Raw genomic sequence first — 22,896 nt, 5'->3', positions numbered from 1 at the left:
AAATGTCGGTCCGTTTGTGGATCTAAATCACGTTATCGAAATGTTGTGTTATTTAGGCCTTTCTGATATCTGGGAGGTAACGAGTAATTTAAAACCGCATGCATGTTTTTTTATTACCACATGGTGTAATTTAAATATCAATATAACGATTAAAACGACAAGTTTACATCATAAATAAAAAAACATTCCGGCGACATTACAGTTTGCCCTTCTTCAGCGATTACTTTTTGAAAAATATTAAGCCTTTATTAATGCTGGAAAAATCATGCCAATTATTAAAACGTCCGGGATAGTAAAATGTGGTACATTATTCCGGGATACTTTGTTTTTGTCGCAAAATTAGGAAACTATCAGTAAAATCACGTTATCGAACAGTGTTTTATTTAACTATAGATCAAATAGAACCGAAAAAGTCGATTTTCGAATATATCATATCATATTTTGAAGCCGTGAGATACCGTGATATAATCCAAACGCGTCTGTCGCAACCACGCAGTGGTTTCTATGAGCGTGTTTGACGGTGAGCTTAACGCGGCAGCGGAACTTCTTAAGGGTTTACTGTGATGCGGGTAAGTTTATTTATATTAAATTTGTATCATAATTGTCTTATAGTTATTAAAAGACATTTATATCATCTTTTCAAATTAATTTAAAGCATATTTTAATTAAAATACCCGCTCCCGGAATAATGTACACCATTTTGACGCGGTGTACATAATTGCGGGAGTATCCCGGAATAACGGAAACACAGTCCGCAATGTTTTTATGTTTTATTACTATTTGCGGTGAAGTATATTTATATATTTGATGTAAATTTATTGAGTAAAGATCGTGACATAATTACGGTACATATATTTTTTAGATTTTAGTCTCATAATTGAGTACGAAATGTATACTCGTTGAGTAATACGTGCGAAATATTGGAGTGTGGCATCGACATTAAATTTGTTTTATTTCACAAAATTAAAGCACAAAGGTTACTTATTTCGATGTTTTGAGTATAATTGTTATATAATCTTCCAATGTACTAAGAAAAAATTCTTGTTTGTCTTTTAATATAGCCTTCGTTTTGACTGCCGTAATTAAGTACACGACTTTATATGAGTGTATCTTATTCCGGTATGCCTATATAAAGTATATTAAAATATAAAAACACAAAATAAGGTATAGAGACCCGACTATTATGTTTTTAAACTTCCTTAGTTAGCTAAAAATCTTTATACCGCATATTGGTTTGTCCGTCAGTCAGTCTGTCCGTCTACGATTTAGCTCAACCATTATTACTACTAGAAAGCTAAAATTTACATGAGGATAATACATAATAGGATAGACATATATAAATATAAAATAGTACAAATTAGTCAGACAGTCAATCTGTGTAAGAACGGCCTATAATATTTATTTATTGAGTACTATTTATTTATATATACATAATTGAATAACGTATCACCACCATATATGTATACGGAATTCTACGTTTAGCTCAGTGATCACCAGTACCAAAAAACTGAAATTTTCACGAGTACCGTGCAATTTTTATAACCGGCAATAGCTTCTGGATTGAAATTAAATTTTGAAAAAAATACCCGACATTGTAAAGCGTTTTTCATCAAACATGGCTAAGAACACTCTCGACTAATTCAGCTTTCAAACGAAAAAACTAATCTAATTTGGTTCATCCATTCGAAAGCGATGCCTTAGACAGACAGTAAAACTTATAACACCCTGTCATTATATCATACAATAGTTATACCGTAAAATATCATATTTCCCATCCCACCCCAACCCATCAAAACATTGCCAATTATAAAAAATACACTCTGTATAAGCATCTATCAAAACGATATGTGCATTTATATATTTATGTAAACAATATTTTTAATTAGTTTTTTTACATTATGCTTCAACAACGTGGACTTTAAAGGTATCCCGTAATTACGTACAACGACTCCCGGAATTGAAGCCATACCAAAATTGTATCCCGGAATAATGGGCAAACTAAGGGTTAAGTAAAACAACGGTAATTTCTATAAATTAGAAGTTACGATGCAAAATAGTGTCTTAAATCCATCGTAGAAGACTTATCCTTAAAATAAAATAATTAACACGACTAGAAACTTCACATTTTTTTTACAATCCTCACTCAAAGTAGGAAACGTCTTAAGTTCCCGTAATATGGGGCAGTTACCTTAAGTGCCTATGTTGTCGTCCAGGAATATGCAAATTATTGTCTTTACAAAAACCCACAGTTTTCCTGAAATTGTCAGAGATTTCTTATGACAAAGGCGTTAGGTACTAAAATACTTTGTGTTGTAATTTAACTAAAATTGGTGTCTCCGACCCCCCTAGATGTGTTAATCTCACTTAACGACCATTTTACAGCTCCGTTCACAAATAACCTTAATTTACAGCGCAGCTTAGCATCGCTACTGATGGACGTTCCCATACAATTAGTGGACACCAGCTTTTTATTTTCTCTAATGTAATAAAATTGTGTAATCCGCATAGTTTTGGAGTTCTTGATTTATGTTTACGAGTATGCTTGACGCCCTACGTATACTTAAATGGATCCAAATATAGATACGAACACGTTTGCCAAAAATATATCTATAAAACAGAAGCTATGAGTAAACTTTATTATGATTTTCGTTTAGATTAGGTATTTGAAATTATCAAACATTCTAAGTGAATCCATACTGTACAGAAATCCATATTGCTTAAAAAACTCAATACTGCTTATAAAAAGTAATATCAAGATGAATGGTTAACAGAACAGAATTAACTTGGTCTGACCCTGAGTATTTAGTATATACCTAGTGCGACAGAGACCAAACCCTCTTCTAGCGATTTAAATCCCTGAGTATAGAAAAATACCGATATATGATGAACCATAACATGTGTTTAAGTATAAATAATAACGTCCCACTTTAAATAATAGGGACGTTTTACCAAACTTCAACACGTACCTACTTAATGTTGGTTTATATTGAAGTGCGGGGTGGTTGTTTCCATTAATTTTTCATAATCTAATAAAATACCAAATTAACCAATCCCTTTCTCTCTTCCAGCATCCTCTTGGGGCCAATCGCCAGCCGAGGACACCGAAAAGGCCAAACTCGTCCGCCAACCGAAACGCGACGAGGCCGGAAAACCCCATATAAAGCGACCAATGAACGCCTTCATGGTCTGGGCTAAGGACGAACGCAGGAAGATCCTGAAAGCCTGTCCCGATATGCACAACTCGAACATATCCAAGATATTGGGGGCGAGGTGGAAGGCGATGTCCAATGCTGAGAAGCAGCCGTATTATGAGGAGCAGTCGAGACTGTCAAAGCTCCATATGGAGAAACATCCTGATTATAGGTGAGAGCTGTTTCTTTTTGGCTTACATTCTGGTGCCCCGTCGCCAGAAACTTTACACAGTTTATATGCGTTAAGCGAATGTCTCTTTAGCTGGCATAAGAAGGTATTAAAGAGAATAAATGTGATTGTAGGTATATTTTTGAGCCTTAAAGAAAGCTCTAAAACGTATTTTTGATTGATTTCTTTCTACCTGTTCTTTTATGTCGATATTGCCGATTCTTCTTCTGTTTATTACTCTGATTTTTTTCTCACTTGATTGTCCCATCAAAAAATGAGCGCTGGAAGTCACCAGTAACATGCAGAAATCTGATTATTTCGTGGCTTCAATAGTTTCCTTCTATGTTTTTGTTGTAACTAAATCGTCTCTCTGAGTTTACGAATAAAAAATTGTTCTATTCTGTTTTCAAGCCAACCTTCTTATGTATGTATGTGTGATGTGTCAAACCTATATTGATAAATAACCTCTCCTTCCAGGTACCGGCCGCGGCCCAAGCGAACCTGCATAGTCGACGGCAAGAAAATGCGGATATCAGAATACAAGAACCTGATGCGCACGCGCCGCCAGGAGATGCGGCAGCTCTGGTGCCGGGAGGGGGGCAGCGAGCTCGGTTTCCTCCCCTCGCTTTCATCCCCCGGGCCTTCGAATTCTTCCCCCCCTCCGAATGGGGGTAACTATATGAACCCCGGATTCTCCCCGCCATTGTCTCCGCGATCGGAGGATTGAGGGACGGCGCGCGGCTGGCCCTACCCCCACGCCGCGCCCCTCTCCCTTCCCCCCTCTCACCACCCTTGGTAACTTAACTTCTAGGTCTTCTAGAGGTATGGAACATTATTTGTGCTACTCGCCTCAAAACTCAGGCGATATCGATGCCAGTGTCACGATTGGATCTCTCTCGTTTTTACAAAATGTCTATAATTATGAGATTATTCCATTAGTGAAATAAGTCTTGGGCCCTTTAGGGGTTGGAATATTTGGCGTTTATGTAAAATTGTGCCAAACGTATAACCAACAATTAGGGAATTAGAAAAGTGTATATAACTTCAATATTTAAAAAGTCTTCGGGCATGTACATACGTCATTGTAGATAACTTTTTGGCTTATGTAGCGTAAGTTTCAGAGATTAGAACTATCTAGGTACCTTTTAACTGTTGTAAACTTGGAGTGTTCCGAGGATTATGTATGTAGACGCTTTAGATTAAAATCGAGAATATATCAAACCAAAAATTCGAAGCGTATGCTTGAAAATTGTAGTGTTTTGAACACAGAACTGTTTAGAATCCAGTGAGATCTGTTAAAGCATAATGATTGTAATAAAGTAATAATCTTAATACTCATAGGTTTAGTAGAAATCGCTACTATTGTAAGATACAGGTTAATTGGTATTTGTAAGAATAGTGAAAATTGTTTATCATTTTCTACGGATTTTTTTGAATCTTTATAAAAGATTGTGTTTGAACCAGTGTGCACAAAGCTTTACATGGTTGTCAATTCAATAATTGTCAATTGTTTTTATACAAACCAGTGTTTTTTTACACGAGATTATTTTTCGCCAAGCAGGCTTGGCCTCTAAATGTAGTATTAATATAGAGTTACAATTTGACGTGACTACCAATTCTGACATCAAATTCCATTGGTATTTTATTGTAAACTGAAAAATTGTAACCATATACAATTTTGACATAGTTCCATAAATGAGCCAATCCATATAAAGCAATAGATTTTTTGTTTGAAACAAGGACTTAGACACTAGCGCCATCTGTGGGGCTGTTATAATAATCAATAAGGAGTTATCTATGAAGTAGTGTCAACGCGTACGGTTGTCTATTTTTTGGTTTTAGCAAAAATGTATTAATTTTTAAAATTTATATTGGCTGGATTATTTATGTGTAATTATGTCAAGTTTGATAAAATTGGCACGAGTGTAGATACGGTATTATCCCCACCGCCCCGTGGGTTATTATTAATAAAATTAAAAAGTTCGCTTTATCAAATCGTGCAATTTACATTATTAGGAAATAGTCTAAGCTATAGGTACAAGCATAATAAATAAAGTGTCATTACTTAGAAAAAGGGACTTACGAAATGTTGGCTCTAGCCAAGCCCATTGGTTCATTTTCCCATAAGACGACACAAAATTTAGCGTTTATAAGTACAATACAATGTTGTATAGATATTTAGATATAAACCGTGGTTGTTTGACGTTAATTGCCATTTATAATTTTTGTTATTTATTTTTCTTAAAGTTTTCGTTTCTCTTTTTTATTTGTAACGCTGTATGCCAGTAATGAGATGCGTAGTCTAGTGTAAGAGTAAATTAAAAAAAATGTGTACGTGGATTAATGTTTATGGACTAAGTAGTGTGTATTTCTTAGTAAATGTGTAAGGGTTTAGACAGTGCCGTTAAATTATTTATTTTTATGTTGAATACATGTAAATACGCGATATTTGATGGTAAACGTTAGTGATGTGGTTGTTTAATTATTGATACTTAATACTTCACCTCTGGATGTGTCCATTTTCTTTTCATTCCATTCTTTTTTGCAATGTTTTGATCCTCTTGGGTACGGAAAGCAAAATCGTTCTAAAATGTAAACTGGTTTAATCCTAACTAATGTGTCAGAAATCTTATACCTAATAAATAATTTGTACAATATGGTAAAAATGACGACATTACATGTCGTCCCTTTTAAATCAATTTATGTAGGTATGAAAACGGGACGACATTGTAATGTTGGCATTATAAATTTTGACTCTTTTTTTTTAGCAGAAATATATGACTACGTGCCATGTTGCGGAATGTTGCATTAGGGTAATTCCGAAAGTCATCTAATTACGAAAGTCACATAAAAATCACCATTATTTCCATCATATCAAGATTCCCCTTTCGGAATTACCAGAGCATTTTTGTCATTCGGAGTTACCCTAATGCACCTTAGACGTATTTTCTTATTATACTGAATGAATAACAGCGCCTGCAGGCCTAGCACATGATGGCCGCGGGAGTAAGTCGCCGCGAGATAGACTACCTGTCCTTATGTCATTAATACAATTAGACAAAGACGTGTCATCTATCTCGCGGCGACATACTCCCGCGGCCATCATGTGCTAGGGCTACTGGTCAGGCTTTACACGGCGCGATTTTGCTTCCTACCCAGAAACATCGAATGGAATAGACAATATTGGGAACGGATCTCGAACATATTTTTTCTTAAACATTTTAATACCTATTTATTTTAAAGACAAAATTCTGTATAAGTAGATAATCTTGCCATATTTTTGTTAAAAACGGAAACATCACAGTACTTAAAATAGTAGGTAGTTTAGATTTTTTTATGACTTGTTTTTGTCTATTGTATTTTGTTGAACCACAGTGCACCCGTTTGACTTAGCATTCGAATTTTTTCAAATGTATAAGTAGGTAGATTTTAGGTTTTATTACCTAGTATAAACCAGGCCACATTGTTTAAAATTGTGCCAAAACCCAAAAGTATATTAAAAAGTAAACATTAAAAATACATTTCTTGTTTTATTTTCTTTAGTTATAGTCAGACATACTACCAAAATCGGATTCTACATAATGTCCATGCTACCCTATTAAGTGCGTTTGCACATTATCCGATCCGATAATGGATGACAATACCCCTCATGAGGGCACCATTGGACAATCGGTTTAGACTGTAGGTACCTACACTAACACGTCCACTCCACTATCCAGGGTACAGTAAGTCATCATATTACATAAAGGTTAGTGCGTTTTCACATTATCCGATCCAATATCGGATGTAGGACCGATATCTTGATTTTTGCCTTAGAAATCCTTCCGATATTCGATATCGTATCGGATAATGTGAAAACGCACTTACGGTAAGTCATATAATAACTAACGTGACCGTACCACGCCAAGATCATCCACATACTATCCTGTAAGTGGGGAGAGAGAGAGTTATATTTTCTCGCTCTCACTTGTGAAATACTCCAAGGTCGCCGTACGGTAATGCTGTTTGTTAGCTTGGCAAAAGAGAAATATAACTCATCATCGTCCTTGCGTTATCCCGGCATTTGCCACGGATCATGGGAGCCTGAGGTCCCCTGTGACAACTAATCCCAAGATTTGGCGTAGGCACTAGTTTTACGAAAGCAACTGCCATCTGACCTTCCAACCCAAAGGGTAACTAGGCATTTGGAATTAGTCCGGTTTCCTCACTATGTTTTCCTTCACCGAAAAGCGAGCAATAGTTATTTGTTTATACAAGGGAGCAAAGTTGTATTTTAACCGAGTGTGGAATTGCAACACGAACTAGCGAATGGATTCTAGGGTTGAACTACGAGCTAGCGAATGGATTCTAAGGTTGAACCACGAGCAAAGCGAGTGGTTCGAAAATAGAATCCTGAGCGAAGCGAGTTGTTCAAAAATAGAATCCTGAGCGTAGAGAGTGTTGCAGTACACACGAGGAGAAATAACTTTGCATCCCGTGTGTAACATATAACTTTTGAACATAATTGCACAGAAATAAGTCAATTTGCGTTTATTACAATTTCCACGATGCACCGACCGACACCACAAAAGTTTCAAATTAAGAATCAAGAAGAAAAATCTATTTGGGTGCGTAAATCCAAAAAATCCATTTCACGCGTTTTGAAATTGCAATGTTAGTGCGTTTTCACATTATCCGATCCGATATCGGATGTCGGACCGATATCCCATACATTACAGGCGCCATCTTGAATTTTTTCTATTGAAATCCTTCCGACATCGGATATCGGATCGGATAATGTGAAAACGGTCTTACTTAAGGTGCGTTCTGAATAAGTACAATGGAAGAGTCAAAAATACAATTTCAAATGTCTTATGGTAAAATCATGTTTTTAAAATTGTTTGAATTTTATGTTTTTAGTCGGGTACAATTCGATATGAAATTATTTTTACGTTCGCATCACATGATTTGTTAAGACAATTTAAGCACAGGGAGGGGTAGGGGGATGCCTTTACAAGAAATTATATTTAAAAAAGTAACTAATGACACGTTCGGATTTCAAATATTCTTTGCACTCTTGTGGATAAAATGCGATTTTGCTATCTGTTTTTAAAGAATAAAAAAGTCCTTTCCGAACTATTAGTGAGGTGAAAATAACATTTCCGAAAACCGTTCGAACCCGCGACCTCCGGATTGAAAGTCGCACGCTCTTACCGCTAGGCCACCACCGCTTCCAAAAGAGAAATATAGGTAACTATTTTTTTGTCCATAGCATCACTTAAGTACTTTTCTCATACAAAAGTGTCAAAATAGTTTCCACATGCAAAGCGGTTTAAATAGACAGTGGTGCCCCTATTATTTTCTACTCCTATTTTGCCAAACTCACCAGACTGTTGCTATTTTTAACAAATTCGAAAGTTATACATGTACAATATTAGGCTAGTTTCCTATACTTAAAATATTTTATGCAATGCACGAAATAAAGCACCACATAATTAGAAGAAAAATATGGTCATTAGTTACTTTGAAACATAATTTCTATTTAATAAGTCAAAGGGAGAGATATAAAGTAAATGAACTGACCGTGACGTCACTCCTCAGTATTTCATAGTAATTCCATATCGTCACTACTTTGAAAAAAACTTGTATCTTCTTCTGTCAATGAAAAGAAAAATGTATTAAGTACGTATGCAATGCACTGCAATGTAGACTTACTGCGTTTTAACTTTGAGGAGCAATGTGAGATACGAGATTGTTTCAAAGTAGTGACGATATGTATTAGCAAATCGTTTTGACAGTTCTTAAAAAGACGCTAATTTGACTAGTAGGAAACTAGCCTATTCAGATAGGGACAGTTAACGTGTTAAGTAATCTAATTAAAACAAACACATATACACACATGATTTATTTATACATATTTACACGAGTATAATAATAGAATAATATCAGAATAATTTGAATGAGAGCAAAATCGCAATTTACAAAAATATAATTCATAATATGTTTTATACTAGCTTCTGCCCGCGGTTTCGCTCGCGTTAGACAGAGATAAAAAGTAGCCTATGTCACTCTCCATCCCTTCAACTATCTCCACCTAAAAAAATCACGTCGATTCGTCGCTCCGTTTTGTAGGCGGACAAACAAACAGACACACACACTTTCCCATTTATAATATTAGTATAGATTAATTATATTAAGTGTGCTTTAATATCATAAGTACGCTGTAACATGATATAAAATAGTTTAGCCGTTATCTACAAAATTTGTGAGATTAGTCTAAAATCAAGGCTTAGGCACTAGTCCCACCGCGAGCTAGTAAGCTATGAGCTATCGGCTATAAAAACGAACAAAAGATAAGCACTCCCGTGCAAATACAAGAGACACGGCGACATTGATAGCCCACCGCTGGGCGAGTAACTATAAACATCGCCGTGTCTCTTTTATTTGCACGGGGGTGCTTATCTTTTGTTCGTTTTTATAGCCGATAGCTCGTAGCTTACTAGCTCGCGGTGGTACCATTGCCTTATGTACCTAAGTGAATGAGGGCAAATTCAGCCGGACTGCAATTATGTGAGGACTATAAGCACAGTATATTAAAGAGTACTATCGTACAGTATGGCCACTCCCGCTCCCCGCTGAAAGTGCCGCCTACCCCCTCTCGGTTACCACACAGTTACCGCCTGTCAAAAACGCGAACAGTCCACCTGTCATATCTCACTCATGCAAGCATAGTACGCGTTCACCTACACGAGCTTAGACTGTGTGCTAGGAACGCGCCTCTTTCATATTTGATCGCCAGTGTCCGAGGTGAACTATAGGCTGAGCGCATTTTCCATACAAATGCAGTGGGGTTGCAGTCCATATTTACCAGCCCAGTGTGTGTAGCCGAATGCACAAACGCTCACGATATTTCGTAGCTATCTATCTCTATCGCTCTTGCGTATTGGCGCGACAGAGCCAGACTACATTTCTGCGTCGTTTCGGTGGCGTTTCGCGTCGCAGAAATGCCATTCGGCTACGGGGCCTGTCTATGTGCTTTAAAACACATAGACCTGGCTTTGTGTAATAACCCCCTAGTTTATAGTGCAAAAATCCACAAAAAAACTACTTAATGCTATGTGTCGACAAATGATCGGGTCACAGTGGTAGCAAAAAGCCACATACATATAAAATATGACCTCGCAAGCTACTTTGATCAAAAACTCATTCCGAAACTCACAGAGGGCGTTATGATTTTAATACAGGAATATGGACAGTAATTACTGATAGTGTGGGATCAGCTTCAGCGATGCTTGCTGGGATGTCTTAACCCTGAAATGCATGACCTTGACAAAGATTTATTCAAATTTGAATATTGACATTCTGTCATTAGAGACAAAAATAGATGATACATATATACATCACTATGCATTTAAGGGTTAAACGTTACCTTTCTGTGTATTTACAATTTAATTGGTCGTAGTTCATATTTGCAATGTACACACATTAGAAACTTTAGACCCGCTAGTTCCTTATTATAATGAAAATGGTGAGTAAGGTACATTGCAAACAAATGCCAATTAAATAAATTACTTTCTTTTAGTCAAAAAGTAATTATTTAGTCGATTATTTTGTGAATTGAATAATTTTCCCTATCTTACGTTCAATTTACAATATAGTTTTACTTGTATCTGACTCATAAATATTGGCCATTGTAAACAAAATTATGAAGCCATAATAAAGTTTGATTTATGGTTATCATTTTATGCATAGATATCTGATTGTGCTCATTATCATCATATCATACAAATTTACAACATAACTAATAGTTACATAACATATTATGTTTTTACTTAACCACCGGCAAGCAATCAGGGCACAACTTAACTTTATTAACATCTAAACAAGCTCCGTGAAAAATATGGCCACACCGAAAAACCCAAAGTCCGCCATCTTTGATCAGAATCTCATTTTGCAGCGGCAGCCCGCACAACGCACAATCCGTAGCGCCATTATTGAGTGAAGGGATATTGTCAATAATTATTGACAGTGTGTGGGTGGCGTTTGAGTTTTGAGCCCCCAGTGGGGGGATTTGGCTGCTATGATGATGGGGAGTGCTGTGTGTTTGATGTCTCCGTTGACTGTTGTTCGTAGGATTTGACAGATCTGAAATTATATTGAGAAAACGTGAATATTGTGTTTATTACCTAACAATGGCTGAGACACAGAGCTTTATTTTGAAAACATATAAAAAGTCAGACTGCAAATATGACAATGAGGCAAAACATCAGTAGAAATCGACTAATTATGCCTATAATTATTAGCTGCCTTTTTCTACTTACGAAATTGGTTTACCGAAATTAAGTTAGTGTCATATAAAAATTAGGCAAAACGAATCCATTTTGAAAATATGGTCCAGAGTTGTCACTCGCAAAAAAATGCTTGTTTTCTACTTTTCTTTCAAATTGGTGTAACGAAATAAAGAAGCATCGGAGTAGCTTCAAAATTTAAAATATTTAAAATGCAACCGCCTAAGAACGCGCATACACTACACCACTTGTTGCCTTTATTTGTAGATTGACCTTAAGTGTCACTTTTGAGCCATAAATCTATGTCACCTGCCTGCCTGAGTATGTGCCTGTGTGGTGACGGGTTAAGAATTTCACCACCCCCTTTCTTCCCGTGGGTGTCGTAGAAGGCGACTGTGGGATATGGGTTAAATTGTGGCGTAGGCGAGAGGCTGGCAACCTGTCACTGCAAAGTTTCGTTTTCTTTCAACCCCTTATTTGCCAGGAGTGGCACTGAAGCTTTGGTAGTTTCGTGTGCTCTGCCTACCCCTTTTTTGGAATACAGGCGTGATTGTATGTATGTAAATCTATGTCAAAAGTGACACTTAACGCCATCTAGTATTATCGAAAGCTACAAGACATCTATGTGTGGTGTAGTGTATGCGCATTCTTAGTCGGTCGCGTTTTAATGTATGGGACGGTATGACTATGACCTTCTTATATTTAATCTATGCTTTCACCTACCTCGATCTTTAATCTATGGTGAAAGCGAGGTACTTTCAAAGGTACATCAAATACTCTAGTACCGATAGGACTTACCTCATTCCTCACATCCTCATATTCATACGTGTTGTACAACACTTCAGTAAGCTGCGTCACTATGGTCTTGTCATACTTCTCAAACAGCGACACCATCAAACAAGTATGATAAAACTTCATACTAATCTCCCCCGCCGCGATCAACAATGAATGTTTCTCCATCAGCTTTATAGCGTTCCTTCCCCCCACTGACTTTATCAACATCGCCCCCAAATCATCCCAGTCTAATGTATCTCTCACATTTATATTATCAAACTTTTTGTTACAATTCAAACATAAGTTCGCGTGAAGTGTCACGTACAACTGTATTGTACGGTCCCATGTATCTAATGTGAACTGCGGAAGATATGAATGTAGCAAATTCTCATCTAACATTTGTAGTAATATCCGCAAAATGTTCAAAAGATCCTCGTTCCTTTGTAAATATAATATCTTTCTCCATAAATATGGCATTTTCTTACAAATATCGTAACATTGACCTCTTGTTTCACTCGACCATTGCTTTTCTATAAACTCGTCTATCAATGCTGAGAACATCGGTTTTTCGTCTGTTTTTGAATATGGCAGTGGGAATCCACATTCGCATCCCATTTCTGTTACTTTTCGAGTTTTTAAATTTACTGATATACAGGAGTCCACGAAATATTTATATAAAGTTTCATCTTTTAATATATCGTTTATATATTCAGATTTCTTCGGTGATACGTTTAAATAAGTTAGGAATATAACGTAAGGTGCATGTGTTGATTCATCCCTAGCTCCAACGGATATGCAATAATCTTCAAGCAGCAACATAAGTTTATGGATTCCACTAATATCACAGGCATAGTTATCTACTATTGATATTAAATTCGACTGTTCTTCTTTACTAACTAAACTTAGTCTAAAATATTGATACAGCGCTTTACACGTTTTATCATCTATATTTTCTATTTTATCGTCTACTTCTATGGCCTTTGGACTAGACTCTTTGTAAATAATATCGTTATCTACTTCTATAGGAGTATATTCGCTAGGGTCTTCCTGCCGTGGTCTCCTTTCTGGCAATTGTACCTCTTGTATACTTTGCTTCTCAATACTGAAATGTTTCATTTTGTCTTCGAAGCCTTCCCATTTTTCTTTCAATTTCTTTTTACTAGAATTTAATTTGTCTGTCACTGTAACACCTAAATCTTTAAAAGCTTGCAATGCTTCTGGTGTCAGATTTCCAAATTTATTATCTTCGGTAGACTTAGATTCATCGTCTGATAGACTTGTTTGAGCAAGATAAGTATTGTCAACAACAAAAATGCCAGATTTCATTTGAGTTGCGTCTTTTAAACTATCTATTTTCTCTAAAACCTTTTCTATTTTTTGGATATCATCTGGTTGAAGCTTCTCTCTAAGACCAACTAAAATGTGCAACTTCGACGATAAGTTACTGGATAGTAAGTAATCACTAAACAAGGCACAGATATCAGCACAGAGAGCATATTTTTCATCTACATAAGCCTTTAATAGAAATTTATCAATTTTCAAATATTTCAAATTCACCAAAGCACCATTGCTAAGCCATATATACAACTCGTCATTATATATCTTACAATCAATAATATCTTTATATGTATCAAACCACATAGTATCTTCAACGTTATCAACATTCAAGAAATATAAAGCGTCTTTTTTGAAACTAAATATGGCACTTTTTACACTAAAATTTTTGGAAAAATTTACAGACTGTCCTTCCATTTCGCTTTCTTGTTTTGCATCTATACAAACGTTTTCATTGTTATATGATTCTAAGGTGACTACTTTGTAGTTTTTAGCTAAGTAGTGTTTAAACTGATGTGTTCTTCTGACAGTACCGTCTACTGTTGCTTCCCATAACCTAGACGATGGTCTGGCGCAATATATAAGTGTATTTGCTAATTTCTCTCCAACAGCGAATCCAGCATCATCATCAACAATATTGTATCTTTTAACTTCCTTTACATCTTTGCCGTTATCTGTGGGATTGTCAAAATTTTTCTCTTGAGTTACAAAGCAGGCTCCAAATTCTCCATCTCTTAATTTCTGCCCGATTTGCCTGTATTGCTCTTGTGTTGTGTTGCAGACATAGCATCTGGTGAGAGTTGATACGAGGAGCATACAGTCTCGCATGTCCAGTTGGCATATTCGGGAGTCTAGGCTCATTATGGTCTGGGACGAACTTTGGAACATCGTCTTTGCCTGGAAATGATAAAGAGGAATTATTAGGATAAGTTTAATAATTTTACATCTTTTGTAGTGTTTATGATGGCTTAAACCAGACATCGTAATACCGTAAAAGACAAATAAACTCTTAAGAAAAATCGTAAAATAAAGTAGAGAAAAAGTAGTACCTCGGAACCATAAATAAAAATGTATGCTCGCTTAGATCAATACTGAAATGTTTCATCATTCATATTAGATCAATTGATATCGTAAGTAGTCAATTAGTCCTCAATCTATTGTTACTGTTAAGTAGGTACGAGATAGATAGAGAAAGTAATAATTAGGATTATAGTAATATATTGGATTATAAACCATTTGTAATCGGTAGCAATTAAAAACTCGATTAGTGTTATGAGTTAAGTGACAGAATCTTATATAATATTTAATTAAAATAAACTAAAGGGAGAAGACCCGCACTCCGAATCGTTTTTAGTACAAAAGCTGGCCGTAGCGATCCAACGGGGTAATGCCGCAAGCGTTATGGGCACTTTTTCACCGGAAGCGGTGCGGAGCGGTATTGACTACTTATTTCATAAATAGTCAATATTATTTAATCTGGTCATATTTTTTTTAGATATAAACTCACTCATTTATTACTTTAGCGTATTGTAAACGTAAGTTTAATAGAATTTAAGGTAGTTACAAGTAGGTACTTAAATTTATTATGGCTTATATTGTCAACGCAAAACAAAATGCTATTAAATTACAGATGCGTAATAAGTAGTAATAACATCGCTATTAAACGCAGTCCATTGTCAAGCCTGTTATTGACATGATAATGTATGCAGACGGCATGAAATTGTACACTATTATGACAATCAGTATCGCTTAGTATAATATACTACGCGGCAAATGTGCAACGACCAATCTACATCTTTTACAGGCAGTTCATATTCAGGTTATTTTGAAGTACCTACATAGGTCAAAATGATGGTGAGATGATAGAGGCCCACATGAGTAGGCAGGGATTTTGATAGTTTCGTTTGTGTTAGGATTAAGTAAACATACTTTCATTGAAGGTTAAAATAACAGTGCACTCTATTAAAAAACTTGGCTTTACAACAAGCCGATATGATACGCCAAATGCCACAAAAATGCAGTCTGGCTCTATCGCGTCTATGGGCATTTTCAGAATTTGGGTCCCCCCAATTAGCAAAAGTTGTTAACAAAAATTAACTCGTTGTCAGTTTTGTGACGACAACTAAGCAAAAAGTCTGTCTAAAAATGTAATTTTTTAACCGCCTTTCAAATCTCTGTATTTTTTTTGTTTTTATTTTTATTTTTTTAATGTTTGTTCCTCGATATCTCCGTCGGTACTGAACCGATTTTGAAAATTTTTTTTTTGATTGAATGTATATGCATACAGATTGGTCCCATTTTTCTCAGAACCCAGTGCGCACTTATAGTGACTTTGGTATTTTTATAAGAACAGCATGCACTTACGTCCAGAACAGTGACATTTGATGCAGTGGATCTGCTGATGGAGAGTGAGCCGCCCCTGGTTAGAGTTCCGTTCTGATAATCATTCTCAAGATGTAAGTACTTCAGAATCATCCAAATTTCAAAATTGGTTCAGAAATGACGGAGATATCGAATAACAAACATTAAAAAATATACAGACGAATTGATAACATAATCCAACATTTGAAAGTATTTATCACCAGAAGCCCAAAGGAAGGCGGTTTTTTTTTTCTTAAAAATTATTCATATTCTGAATGTAGATTATCGCTTAAAGTTTATGTAATTAACACAAGTACAATATTTTTATTGAAATTTAATGCTTAATTATCGTCACAAAACTGACAGTGAGTTAATTTTTGTTAACAACTTACGCCAACTGGGGGGTCCCAAATTCTGAAAATGCCCTTAGGTATAATTTGCACGTAGTTCATATATAAATAGATACCAAGTACACATTGCACGCCCATGTTGGGAATTGTTTGGACAATGTTTTGTTAGAGATACACCGAATATTCGGTTACTATTTGGTATCCGGCCTATTCGTCCCTCTTATTTTAATATTCGGCCGGATACCGGATAGTGACGACTAGCGCCTCAACGGAAGTCTCGACCCAAGCCGTCCTACGCATACACCTACAACGAACAGGGCCAGCTTTACTGCGCACAGTGCGGCAAGTTCGGATTCGCGGATACGTGCTCATCAGAGGAAAATGTAAAGGTCGCCGTTGTCGGATACGACATGGAGGACTATATACTATCCGGCCGGATACCGGATGTGCTATTTTTGATTGAATAATTTTGGGGTAAACAAATTAAATGTAAAAAAAACAGTTACGGTTATTTATAATACTTATAATCATAGCCCTTTATTATTAAAAAAACAAACATTTAAACAAGAACGGACTCCGCGCGAAGTTCACTACGAAACAAGTCAAAACCTGCACGACGCGTCCACTCCCTGCTTAAATTGTAGGTAAAATTCTGCTGTCCGAACATTCGGTATCCGGTATCCGGCCAAACAACTATTCGTTGCATCTCTAGTTTTTGTGTACCTAACATCTTTTGTACACAGTTTGTTAATAAAGTATTTTTATTCTATTCCCAAATGTAGTAGGATGTAGGACCGAATTCTTATGTATTCAATCTTTGACATCCTTCCTACATGCAAAGACATATATAACTCCGTATAGACAGCTACAGTCTAAGAAAAAAACGTAACTCAGAACCATATAGAAAAAGGTGCGGTGGCCTAGTTGGGGGGACGCTCGGCTAGATAGCGAATAATAATATTTGGCATTTTAACACATATCGAGCTAAGAATATTATTTAATTATTTATTTATCTATTAATTTACTCATTGGTACCTTTTTCCGTCTTATTTATCTAATATATTTAAGCTCTATGTAATGTCAAGACACAATTAAGTACGCTATGGCATTCTACATACAAACACCACGTACCCCAAAAAGCACAGAAAACCCTACTTTACACATGTTAGCAACGACCGTCACGTCCGGGACAGTTTGAAAACCAGCGCAGAGCCATTGGCGCTGCACACGCTGAGACTGGGACCCTTTGCCTCATCAAATATACTTGTATAGTTAACAATAGTTCTTACGTTAAGTTAATAAGTTTAAGTTTGTTTTGTTTGTTATCTTATGTTATTCTATCCTTTAAACTGTATAATGTAATGTTTTGTATACTTAGTATTAAGATGGGCAATAAAGATTATTATTATTATTTTTTTTTTTTTTTTTTAAATATGGGCCAAATTGTCAAAACTGATTTTTAAAAGTTTTAAGCCTGTGTCGAGAGATGGCAGTCTATGCACTGTGATTACATATTTTACTTTGACAGTAACTCTCTACTTATACTTAATCCTCCTTGCTACGTGCGATATCGGATTGGATAATATGAAAACGCTCTTGATCCGACATTTTCTAAGCGCTAGCGTGAGCGGCAGCCATACGTGCGAATAAAAATCCCATCGCTCCAATGTATTGCCGATAATGTCGCGGAAATGTCGCTGAGCCGTAAGACTTAGAGGAACGTGTGTTGGATACTTACAATGAAAGTGTGCAGATGCAAAACGGATATCCGGCCGACGTCGTCCCCGGTGAACAGCATATTGCCGCTCCACGCCATGGCGGTCACTTCATTCCCGGCATGTTCCTGCAATAAACACGTTTTTTGTGAAAAAAATGTTTAGGTAGGTACCCTTCGGGTTTGAAGGTCAGATGGCAGTCGCTTTCGTAAAACCTGGTGCCTACGCCAAATCTTGGGATTAGTTGTCAAAGCGGACCCCAGGCTCCCATGAGCCGTGGCAAATGCCGATATAACGCAAGGAGGATGATGACTTACAGAAAAGTATAAATCACTTCTTGAGCTTACCATTAGAGCATAGTCAATCTGTGCAAGGTACATAATAATTATTATTATTTACTGGTTTAAATTTGAATTTTACCTTAGAAGTAACGGTGTGTGCGCAGGCCTGGTCACAGTCAGTGACGGTCACAATGCCCCTGCCATTCGCGCAGGCGATGTGTTTCTCATCTTTGGATATGGCCACGCGTGTTATGGCACCATCCTAAAATGATGGATCATGTAAAATGGACATTATCTTTCTAATCTTTCTGTATTAGCTACTATAATATATGAAGAAGAAGGATAAGAGAAGTCTGCATGTGAATGAAATGAGAATGTTGCGATGGATGTGTGGTGTAACAAGACAGGATAGGATTCGGAATGAGTATATAAGGGGAAGCTTGAGAGTATCGCCAGTGACAGAGAAGGTGAGAGGAAGCAGATTAGCATGGTATGGGCATGTAATGCGGAGGGATGAAAGCAATGTTATAAAACAAGTGGTAAATATGAAGGTGGATGGATACAATGGTAGTGGAAGGTCTAAGAAAATATGGATGGAATGTGTGAACAATGATATGAGAGTAAGAGATGTTAGTATGGAAATGACGGCTGATAGAGAGGGGAAAATCTGCTGCGGCGACCCCAAATAATGGGGAGAGGACAAGAGAATGATGATTAGCTGGGGGACACCTTACACAGATTATAATAGTGGATATACATACTTTAGATAAATACATACTTATATACATGAAAACATATGACTCTTCTGTGAATACGCACCGGGAGAATGAAACAGGTCGGTTCAAGTCTTAGAATACGCAAGAATGAAACAGGTCTTCAAGTCATTAGAGTCAAGTGACAATGGTCTTAGGCGCTGTATAAGGGCCCATTTAGACAGTATGAGAACTCGCATACGAGTTTTATTACATTGCGGTATTTGATGGCTGTGCAAAATTGTATGTAACCTCAACAGCCCGCAATGTAACTAGAATTGCATGCGAGTTCGCACGCCGTCTAAAGCCTCCGCCACGCATAAAGCGTTTTTAGCGATCAGCGAAGCGCAATAATAGCGGTGCGCCGGACGAACGCTGGCGTTCCCCTCGCAATCCGCGCGCATTCCGATCGCAATCCGCGCTCGACAGATCCCGCCGGCGTCCGCTGGGCGCAACGCCAGAGTTCGTCCGGCGCACCGTCATTATTCGCTCCGCCTACGCTGTCAAAACGTGCATGTGTGGCCGAGCTTTATCAGGCCTAAGCTTCATGAAAATTGGCACATTCAAAAAATATTAAAACTGTATTGACAAAAATAAATACTTTCATAAAGTCTCATGAGAATTGGTTGAGAATTGTAACCTGTAGAGGAATATATTTGGTCATACAAAGGAAATTGAATTAAATCATATACCTACAACTCTCCATAACTCTTATTTACGAAAGTGAGAGTTATAAAATTATTCCTGGGACGTTTTATTATGGGTCCTGTGACTCATTGAATGACGTTTCTTGTAGTGATGCCAAAATATCGATACTTATAGCTTTTTTAGGGCAATGATTGTATATAAACAGCTAAGACTTGTGTGTGTGTGTGTGTGTGTGTGTGTGTGTGTGTGTGTCGACAGAAAGCTTCCAAAATTCTGAAATTTTACATAGGAAAGCTTCGGAAACTTTCCATACCTTGTATGGACATTTGTATGGATGGATAAATTTCCTTTATTTTTCGTGAAAGTTTCGTGAATTTTTCAAGAAATTTAAGATTTTTTTGGAAAGTTTCGGCAACCTGCACATCACTAGCCAAGACAGTTAAAAAAATTGTTAGAACATGGGTAAATCAATGATGGATTAATAGAACTTATTAATAAAACTTATTTACTATTTTGATCTGAATGAATGTCATTGTCAATTAACAAATATAATCAGAATATATGAAGCTACTCCTCATTACTTATTCCAAAATAAAATGACATTTTTGAAAAATGGATTTCTTTAAATTTTATTGCTATAAAAATAAAAATTCAAAGTTAAGTAATTTATTTGTTTATTTATATGCTTTAATTTAACTTGCATTAATTTTAATCCGCTCACATCTGTTATTGAACTTATTGTATCGATAAACCACCTCTCTAGTCGATAGTAACCCAATGCAGTTAACTTTTGTAAGACGTCACCATGCATATCATATCAAATTAAAATTATTTTTTTTTAATATTGTCTTCGGTTACCGCGATAGTTACTCATGAAATAAAACTATGGAAACGGATTAAATCGCGTATAATGAATTTAAAATACATCCCGACGTTTCGAACTCTTTACAGCGTTCGTAGTCAACGGGTTGAGGTGCAAAAGCTACCCACTTACAAGAAATATTAACGAACCATGACCACAAATAATATAGATTTCTAATAGGTTCACACACTATAATAAAGCTATTACAATATTCAAAAAATTTACCATTACTCTGTTAAAAAATAATTAACCAATTAATGTACACAAAATTGACAAAGAAAGAAGTAATTTTTTTTAGTAAAACCACAGTATAATAAAGAGTACTATTGTACAGTATGGCCACTCCCGCTCCCCGTTGAAAGTGCCGCCAACCCGCTCTCGGTTACCTGACAGTTACCGCATGTCAAAAACGCGAACAATCGACCTGTCATATCTCACTCATACAAGCAGGGTACGCGTTCACCTACACGAGCTTAGAATGTGTGCCTCTTTCATATATTTGATCGCCAGTGTTCGAGATGTGGTAAAACTATAATTTGCTATTAACATTACTTAAACCTTGAGTTTTGACATGAAAACATTAAGTATATATTTTTTAAGGCCTCTAATGCATTGTTGTGACAACACATCCTTACGGGGTTATATGAACAGAAATGTGTTGCAAGACCCATAATAAAACGGCTCAGGAATAGTCTTCTCATTGATTTATATACCATGTAAACTTTTAAATTAGATGGTTTTCTACACAATAAGAAATAAGGCTAAGTTCCACGCTCAAACAATTAGTTACCTTATTAGGGATAAGTTGGACAAATTCACATGGACTCCTGTTGAAGATGTAGATTCCTCCGCTGGTAGCTCCAAATGCTATGAGTGACTTGGACACGTCAAAGCATGTGTACTGGAAACAATATTTTTAAGCCAAAATAAATGATATGAGCATTTTGAGAATTTGGGATCCCCCAATTAGCGTAAGTAATTAAGCATGAAATTTCTATAAAAATATTGTTTTTGTGTTAATTACATAAACTTTAAGCGATAATCTACATTCAGAATGTGAAAAAAGTAAATTTTTACACAGCTTACAATTTACGACTGAACATAACATGTTTTGAGCACAATATTAACAAAATATAAGATTGATTGAACATATGAATATGAATATCTATAATTTTATTTCATGAAGACCTGTACAAAGGAATCATGAAGATTATTAAGTTGAAAGTTTGATTAATATTATTTCTTTTCACTGTGACTACAGTTTATGAATAAAACAACTCTGTGGCATATTTTGAAATAATAAATCAAAATAATATTCATACTTTACATCAACTTAAGATTTACTAGTCTATTTTTACAACTGTTAAGTAATAATAGTAGTCTCTATTAAGAAATCTTACACAATAAACTGATAAATAGATCGAAAACACAAGAAGCAATGACATCAAACAGAGTCGAACTTATAGAGCTTCGAAATTGAACCTTTGCCAAAATCGTGAACAGACCAACCTTAATTCTTTGCGCACTTTTTAATGGAAAATGTATCTGTTCCGTCACAGGAGGCAGCTCCAATAGCAGATATGGTGGTAGTTTGTTAAACGACATGTTTACAAGCACATTTTTTTTCTTTTTTCAAGCACTATTCGTAATAATAAACATTACAACATTACGCACCGATGACACATTTAGAACTGACATGACAATCATGACATGACATGAGCATAGATTTAGAATTATTAAACTAGATTGTGGAATCACATTTTTTGCCATACTAAATTGAACCTTATCACTGAGATAGAAAGGTGATCGTATCAGACTATCGAAAACGGTCCACATGAGAGGGCATTGTTTGGGCTGGTGTCCCTCTCGCACGTGTGGCCAGTGTTAATGAGGTTACCATAGTAGTAGTATTTTTATCTGTGTATTACCTGACTTTATAACTTCTTATATTATTTTAGTGTTATATTCAAACTAGGGTTTCGATATATTTCAAAGAATTGGAAAATAATTATAATGTAATTATTTTGATGCCATTAAATCAAAGATTTGTATAATTAAACAATATGTTCAAATGGGTATTAGTAGATTTGGTAGTAACTTTGAAATTTGACTGGTATCCCCAATGTATGACAGTGATGACGTCACTGAATAATGTTGACATTGTCAGTAAGTGCGAGAGGGACACCAGCCC

At 36.1% G+C, this 22,896-nt stretch overlaps 2 protein-coding genes across 2 annotated transcripts in view; one reads left to right on the top strand and one right to left on the bottom strand.

Annotated features, from left to right (window-relative positions):
• The window catches only part of LOC125235771 (transcription factor egl-13), a 134,525-nt gene extending 128,356 nt beyond the window's left edge, over positions 1-6,169 (top strand). The window contains exons 5-6 of the mRNA XM_048142357.1: positions 3,069-3,363; positions 3,838-6,169. Of these exons, the coding sequence (XP_047998314.1) occupies positions 3,069-3,363; positions 3,838-4,087 (545 nt within the window). The 3' untranslated portion in view covers positions 4,088-6,169. The remainder of the gene's footprint in view (positions 1-3,068; positions 3,364-3,837) is intronic.
• Positions 6,170-11,209: 5,040 nt separating this feature from the next.
• LOC125236053 (Hermansky-Pudlak syndrome 5 protein homolog) lies at positions 11,210-22,378 on the bottom strand. Its single transcript, XM_048142742.1, has 6 exons — positions 22,215-22,378; positions 21,496-21,606; positions 18,583-18,705; positions 18,186-18,290; positions 12,426-14,633; positions 11,210-11,484 (listed from the first exon to the last, which is right to left on the bottom strand). Exons 1-6 carry the CDS (start codon positions 22,308-22,310, stop codon positions 11,359-11,361), a joined length of 2,769 nt encoding a protein of 922 aa, XP_047998699.1. The 5' UTR covers positions 22,311-22,378; the 3' UTR covers positions 11,210-11,358.
• Positions 22,379-22,896: the final 518 nt, after the last annotated feature.

The sequence above is a fragment of the Leguminivora glycinivorella genome, chromosome 18 (assembly GCF_023078275.1).
Source record: "Leguminivora glycinivorella isolate SPB_JAAS2020 chromosome 18, LegGlyc_1.1, whole genome shotgun sequence".
NCBI classification, from domain to species: Eukaryota; Metazoa; Arthropoda; class Insecta; order Lepidoptera; family Tortricidae; genus Leguminivora; species Leguminivora glycinivorella.
Note: the sequence above shows the minus strand (reverse complement) of the source record. Positions and strands in the feature narration are given on the sequence as shown.

Bases quoted from the DNA above. Each gene is read 5' to 3' on its own strand.
- LOC125236053 (XM_048142742.1), bottom strand. From the start codon at position 22,310: ATGTCGTTTAACAAACTACCACCATATCTGCTATTGGAGCTGCCTCCT. The intron at 21,607-22,214 runs GTTGGTCTGTTC...TATTGTTTCCAG, and splicing joins AAAGTGCGCAAAGAATTAAG to TACACATGCTTTGACGTGTC. The intron at 18,706-21,495 runs GTAACTAATTGT...CCATCATTTTAG, and splicing joins TCCAACTTATCCCTAATAAG to GATGGTGCCATAACACGCGT.